Raw genomic sequence first — 8,030 nt, forward strand, 5'->3', positions numbered from 1 at the left:
CCACACTATGGAACGACCTCTATGTCACTGAGCTAATTAGCAAATGGAAATGTCACCTGTAGCTTCACTAATTCACTAATCCAGTCACCTGTGTGCAAGGCAGCAGCTGTTAGCATTTAAAGGCTGTCAACAATTCAGTTATTAAGACAAAAATCCACAAATACACACATTGCATCTAGACGGCATAAATATATTGGTCATTTGTGTTTAACAATGATTTATTTATTGAAAAACTGATGTTTAAAAATAACATTTTTGTATTGACTCCAATTGTTTGCATTAAAATGATGAAAAAATTGAAGTACTACTACTACTACTACTACTAATAATAATAATAATAATAATAATAATAATAATAATAATAATGGTGCTAGTCAGTGCGGAGCGACTCTGCTCTTGCTCCTTTTCAGAGTGGCGGGGTTCTGCTGGTGCCTATCACCAGTTTTCTTCAGGCGCTAGGCAGGGCTACACTCTGGACAGGGCAGCAGTGGATCGTATTTCACATATAAATATTTTGAACTTATCATGGTTGAATCACATTGATCACAAAAGTGGAAGATCTACAGAGTGAATTTTCTTCTGCTCCTCTCCAAGGACACAATGAACTGTTTGTATGGCTTTGTGTGGCTTTTCGTTGTATCGACTACAACTCATTATATCGTGTGATAATACGTGAATTAGCGGCATCTCCTGACTACGGTGTACATTTTAGGACATCCTCAAGTACTGAGGTATCAGGTATCAGCAAAACCTCTGTCAAATCTAATGGCGTCACTTATCAAAACAAGTGCCATCCTCAGGCTTCAAAATAAAGGTCATCAGACTCGGGCCTTAAAATGTGACATGGTGTTTTATTTTGAAGGAACCGAAAGTACATAAAGTTGAAAAGCAGTTCTTTCCTTTTATTTTTTTAAAGTTAAGATTTATCAACGTATTGTTTGATTCATAAATAAATAGTTAAATGAAACGTTGATATGTCTTAACCTTGATAAATAAATAAATAAAATAACAGCTTTCAACTTACTCTTGTATTCAAAGCAGCACATTGATGACGACATGTTTTACGGTCAGAGGTCGTTGAGTCTGATGACTTTTATTTTGAAGCCTGATTTTACTGATGATTTTAATTGATTTTACTGATGATTTTAATTGATTTTACTGGTGATTTTAATTGATTTTACTGATGATTTTAATTGATTTCACTGATGAATTTAATTGATTTTACTGATGATTTTAAATGTTCTTATTGATTTTAAACAATTGAATGTTTTATCATGTAAAGTACATTGAGTTGCCTTGAGTATGAAATGCGCTATACAAATAAATTTGCCTTGCTTTGCCTAAAATGTACACCGTACCTGAGTCCTCACTGCAACAGTTACGCATCACAGATGGAGACGGTGGGGGTTGACGGACAGCGAAGCACGCAGCAGTTACGCAGCTGAGATGTTACAGAGCAGTTTCGCATTCAGTGGAAAGCCGGTGTTATGTTCAACTTAGACCAGCAAGGGTCGGAAATCTAAGACGAGCAAAAATCGTAACACACTTTCCGCACATTTTTCATGAATTAGAGGGATTGAGAAGGTGTGGATTGCTCAGAGGAATGAGGACGTCCTGTGTACTTGCCTTCAAATGTCATGAAAACAGTTGCACACACACATATACACACACACACACACACACACACACAGGCTAATGCCTCTCACTCTGTGTCACTGCAGGCTGTTGAACTGCAGATGAAGAGGATCCTGCACTCGATTACTGCGCCTCACTTTGAAAGAGCACAACCGAGAGCACGAAGGAACAACAAGGCTTTAAACACACACACGACACACACAGACACACACACACACACACACACACACACACACACACACACTCTTCTTACGCAGCAGCCGAGGTGTTCACCACAGGCCACAGGAATACTTTCAGCCGCTGAGAAGGAGAAACTCTCTCTGAAGCGAAGGTGACTTGAGCAGGAAATGAAAGGCTGTGCGGTGAGAACGCGTTGACTGATGCTCAGGTGATGAACTCGTACTCACGCGTTCCTCACAACGCTCCATAAGCATTCCCGGGATCACAGTCCTGTGGTTTTCCCTGAGATTCCGCCACAGACGGCTCGGCTGTGGTTACCCTGAGCTGTTAGCGATATAGTTTGCAGTCAGACTCCTGAATGAGGAGCCTGAAAGCAACACGACAGCAAGAGGGCCGACCCTCTGTGATGTTAGCATTAGCATTAGCATTAGCAATGACAGTTTACGGTTGATGTCAGATGTTTTAACTGCTTCTTCTTCTTCTCATTACTTTGCTGGGTGATGCATGTAGAGATTGTCTCTAATGCAAATTTAAATCAGACAATATTGTTGATATGGATGTAGCTTTAGCTTAAAGCTGATATCCAGAGTTTCTGAGAAATCTATGTTTATGTATTATTTGTTTTGAAATGCAAAAAAATACCTAACTAGTCTTTTTTTATGGTCTACTGCCAGTGGTCATTCATATACATTAATGTATATAAGTCCCACCTTCGTCCATAGATTCCTATATAAATGCAAGAAAGTGCCGACCTCGTCCAGCCAATAGGCTTTGACTTCCTAGAGAGGGCCACTGTCAATCAAAGTGAATGCGCGTGCACCGTCACAACAGCAAAAGGGTATCACTGAGCAGCATAGCGTCATGGAGGAACGTTCCAAAACTCCAGTTACCCATTCCACGATTGTCAAGGTATAAAGCTTCTACTAAAAAGAAAAGAATAGTCCGGGTTCAAACAAAGCTTGTGGATAAACGTCTTTGTGACCGCAACATCATTTATCTCGGAGCTGCTTTTCAAAGTGGGAGGGACATTTCTCATGGACAGGTAATAAACATGTTTTAATCAGAATGTATGGCACTCGAACAATAAATTTGTAAATAATAAATAAAATAAAAGGTGTAGCTTCTGGTAGATTGGCAGAGGCAGGGGAGGAAGTTGAACTGTTGAGGGCGGGACATCAAACCGTTCTCTCAGAAAATCCGGATAGCAGCTTTAAAGATATTTTCCTCAAGGTTGGAGAACCTCTAATCTCCTCCAGCATCTCCAACAGCAGCATATGCTACAAATATGAAGAATGTGTTCATCTGCTGCTGAAACCCAGAGTGTAACGTCTGTCCAGGCTCCTGCTCCCAAACAAACCACGCTACGCAACTCACTCACATGTGCTGTCCCTCAGAGAGCGACACTGTCAAATCCTTCAAAATAAAGCTAGGACTTTATTCCAGCTTGGTGAAACATGGCTTTAGATGTTCCTTTTTTTTGTGGACATTTTTTTTTACCACAGCAACAACAAGGACGCCTGCCCTCTAATGCAGCTCCTTTCAAAATAAAAGCATGACAGAAGGTATCGGTGTAACTTTTATTGATCTCACAGTGATGGTTGACTGATGAACTGACCTGCACGGGGCTGTTCTTTACGAGAGAACCTGAATGCCTCACCAGAGATTTACATGATTTCCATAACTGTTGCAACTTATAATGACTGATTGGATAAAATCTGTATATATACTTGTATAGCTATGATTTACTTTGAAAAGGAGAGTATTGTTGTTGGACATATTTGTAAATTTAATAATGTTATGTTTGCTTTTCTAAAGGAGAACAAACTTCAGTCATTGTTTTCACAGAAGAAAGTGAGTCATGAATTATGAATGATATAAATCCCCACAGCTTAGTGCCAATATGGGCAACATGCGGCCCTCAGGCTAATTTAGTGCGGCCCCAAAGTAAACGCACAGAAGTACAAAAAGAATAGAAAAATACATAACAATGCACAAACTTACTCCAAATTCACCACAAGACGATGACAAAGAAGTTTGTCATTTTGTATATTTTTCTCTCATTTTCTGTGTGCTTGTTTTGTGATTTTTTTTTATTCATTTTGTGATATATTTTTTTTCTTTCTTGTAATTTTGTATGTTTTTGGAGTCCTTTAGCATATTTTTATTGTCACTTTGTTCATATTTTTGTCATTTTGTGAAATTCTGTTGACATTTTGTAAAGTTTTTTCACTCATTTAGTGAGTTTTTTTTTTTGTTCTTGTTTTGTGTGTTTTTGTAGTCATTTTGCATATTCTATTATTGTCATTTTGTACATCTTTCTCTCATTTTATGTGTTGTTTTGTATATATTTTTTTTTTTGTTTTGTGTTTTTTTTTTCTGCCATTCTGTGAGTTTCGTTGTCATTTAGTATATTTTTCTCTTATTTAGTAATTTTTTGTTGTTTAGTGGGTTTTGGGATTTTAAAGTCATTTTGTGCATGTACTACATGTCTAGATGATGAGACATGGTGCGTCTTCATATCACTGGACGTCTCAGGCCTGCTCGTCCTGAGACGTGGACCAACAGACCAGCCGTCCTCCAGGAAGTGTCACTGTCACGTCAACTCACTGTGAGACGTTCAATGACACTGTGTAAAACAGAACTTTCTCCAATCAAACACAAAGATTCTACACTGCTGCATGAACCAATCCTACAGATCATTAAACCTTTGCGTCTCGGACCATGACAAATTCCTGAAAATGGGAAAAATACAAACCCTCGTGCTGAACCAGGATCAGTGTGAGGCCATTTTACATGGTGTTTCACTTCAACTGGTGATCATGTTGTCCTGTGACTGCTGTGTGTACTTTTAGTCTCTTTACTCATGTGACTTGTTGACTAAGAAGGTTCTCATGGCTCGTCTTTAAACCCTGTCAGTAAAACCTTGTGTGGAACCAGGACATTCATTACACCGGTAGGATTAGAACAGTTTTCCACATCTTTGTTCTCACCTGAACAAGTCATTGTGTTTGGAAATAATTGGGGACAAAGAAGTCACAGGTGTTGCACGTCTGATGGTTACCTGTGGTGTTTGATGATCTCCTGACGCTCCTTCAAAAGCAGGAATAAGGAGCATCATAGTGCTGTGTAATAATGGGACTCTCACCATCACTTAAAGACCAGAGGACTTCCTTAAAATAGGAAAAATGCAAAAATAGTAACAGTTCAACAAGTGATCATGTTATCCTGTGACTAATTGAAAGGATTGCATTTAATGTGAACCTTTTGTTTCATCATTTAAAAAAATAGATCTCAGATGTGACCACCGTCAAATCTGAGCGTAGATCAGTTTAACCGTTACACCGGCTCTGGTATTTCTGACCCGTTTGTGATTCATTGGGGTTTTTTTGTGTTACTTTTGCAGCACTGCTGGGTAAATCAGAGTTCTGTGTACCTGCACAGTGTCTCACTTTCACTCCTGATCATGTTAACTGATGACGGAGCAGGTGATCATAATGAAACCCGAGCTGTTGTAATACAGAGACTTTTATCAAAGGGGCGGGGCCACAAAAACTTTGACAGTATCTGAGAGTCACATGATCAGCATTAGAAGTTTTTGTTGGGCTTTTTTTTTATTTTAGTTTATTGCTGTGCATTATTGTCAACTAATAATTTGTTTTTATCATAATTTTCTGTTTTTGTAGTTTTAGATTTTTTTAATTTGGGTGTTTTTGTTGTCCTTTATTTAGTTTTTTTTTGTGTTGTCACTTTGTTTTTGCTTTTTTGTTTAATGTTGTGCATTATTGTTTGCATTTTATGTGTTTTTGTTGTCATTTTGTGTGTTTGAAGCACTTTTGTATGTTTTCTCTCATTTTTTTGTATTTCTATTGTTATTTTTGCGTGTTTTTCTGTCGTTTTGTACATTTACTTTAGAGGGTGCAGTGAATTCAGCCGTGCCTAGGCTCACAGCATGCAGCCCATTACATTTAAAATGACCACCAGTTTACCCGTTACACCAGTGCATCCTCTAAAGACTGATGCTCCTCCTGTTTTTTTTTTCTTAGCTCTGCAGAATAATGTGATTTTTTTTTTTTTTTTTTTTTTACCTGAAGTGTTCAGAACTTAAGTCTGGAAAGAATATCTCTGTTCTGGTGAACATTGGAGTCACGTTGAAGGCCTTTCTGTGTTTAGTGGCTTTAGAGACTCGGCGAGCTCCGTGCAGAGGTAGTGGACACACAGGCAGAGCTTTGCTTGTTGTTTTTATTGGTTTGATGCTCTCACAACAAAATATATTCAAAGAAAAAACAAAGTGTTTTGCTCCCGTTGTGTTGGACGGGAGAAAAGCTCGAGTTTAAAGACAGGATGGACCGTCTAAGCAGAAGACAACCAAAGGAAAGCAGTAACAGAGACTCAGATTCACAACAAAGCGACTGGGCAGATACTCACTTCACAACATAAATACACTGTACAGAGCGTGTGTGTGTGTGTGTGTGTTCAGGCAGTCGTTGGGTTAAGGCAGGCGGACTGTGATTGTCTACGATAAACCTTAAAGTGGAAACTCCTCCACATCTGTGGACGAGCGAGGAATGATTTAAAGTCACTGAGAGTCACGTATTACCTTTAACGACCATGTTTTCCATCACACAGGACAGATTTAAGACACTGATTGTAACGCCGAACGTCAGGCTTTTATCACCAAGGGAACAGTTGCTATGGCTACCGCTGCTCTCAGCTTTCATTGTGAAAAAAAAAAAAAAAAATCTACTTGTACTAATGGATAAAAAAAAAACCATCACAATGCAAGAAGGAAAGTCAACGAGCAGCCAATGCATCAACTTTAAAAGTAAGGATGGAACTGTCTTTCAATGAATCGTACAAATATCAGTTGTTATGTACCCGCCTAAGCAGACATGGGCAACACATGACATCATAAACACACAAAACGACAAGAATAACTCATGAAACGAGAGAAAAATAAAACTAAATGAAAAACAACAACAAAAATACACAAAATGGGCAAGAAATGTATAGAAAATATTACCAAGAACACACGAGCAACAACAATACACAAAACAATGAAAACACACAAAATGATGGAAAGATAAACTGAATGACTCAAAAATGGGAGAAGCATTACAAAATGATACCAAGAAAACATAAACAACACAAATACACAAAACAACAAAAACACACAAAAACACAAAACAACAAAAACACACAAATACACAAAACAACAAAAACACACAAAATGAGGAACATTAACTGAATGACACAAAAGACAAATTAAACGACAACAAAAAATGGGAGAGAAATAAAAAACTAAAGGATGACATAAATACCCAGTATGTGAGAAAACGCACAAAATAAACAAAGAAATATACAAAATAATACACACAAACTATAACAAAAATACACAAAACGACAACAGAAACATACAAAATAAGAGAAAAATAAACTGAATGACACAAAAAACTAAGAAAACAACAACAAAACCACACTAAAAATGATAGAAAAAATTACTAAATGATACCAGAAACACACAAATAACAAAAATACACAAAACAACAACAAAAGCACATAAAATGAGAGAAAAATAAACAGAATGACATAAAAAAAATACACAGACAACAACTAAAATACATAAAATGACATTACAAACATAAACATAATATATACATTTTTGTGTTGCCCATGTCTGTCCTAAAGGGACGTAAATATCTCTAACTGATGTTTCTGTCTTGTGTGCTTGCGTCAAAGTTTTACTAAATTCATGAAAGTGAACACATGACAGTAATACTTAATCATTTCAGCGACAGTTAAAGTTTCTTTAGCAGCATCACTCCAGCACTGGATTAAATCTTTAAAATTAGCTTGTAAAGTTTTGCATTGACCCTTTTCTGGACGCGTGACACTTCTCCCCACGCACAGATAACCTTCAATGTGCGTTCTACACAAATATGTAAAATGTAAGTAAGCGCAAAAAATTTGTTTTACCTACTTTTGTAGGACAGTTTTACTCGCTCTTGTGTGAGGATAACGTTTATTAAAGTGCGTCTCTTGGGGATATTCTTCTACATTTTGTGGGTACATCTTTGGAAATCTGTCAAATATTTGTGTAAATTCTCCATATTTTACCGCTTTGATGCCACATTTTTGCTTATTTTTACAATTTTTCTGTTACTACACCAAACATATTTTAACCTATTTTCATCACTTTTTTGTGCCACATTTTTTGG

General features: G+C 37.3%; 1 protein-coding gene across 1 annotated transcript in view; it reads left to right on the forward strand.

Moving 5' to 3' along the window:
• The window catches only part of adgrd2 (adhesion G protein-coupled receptor D2), a 64,825-nt gene extending 62,187 nt beyond the window's left edge, over nucleotides 1–2,638 (forward strand). The window contains exon 26 of the mRNA XM_028457151.1: nucleotides 1,722–2,638. Coding sequence (XP_028312952.1) covers nucleotides 1,722–1,729 — 8 coding nt within the window. The 3' untranslated portion in view covers nucleotides 1,730–2,638. The remainder of the gene's footprint in view (nucleotides 1–1,721) is intronic.
• The last annotated feature ends 5,392 nt before the right edge of the window (nucleotides 2,639–8,030 follow it).

The sequence above is a fragment of the Gouania willdenowi genome, chromosome 9 (genome assembly GCF_900634775.1).
Source record: "Gouania willdenowi chromosome 9, fGouWil2.1, whole genome shotgun sequence".
NCBI classification, from domain to species: domain Eukaryota; kingdom Metazoa; phylum Chordata; class Actinopteri; order Blenniiformes; family Gobiesocidae; genus Gouania; species Gouania willdenowi.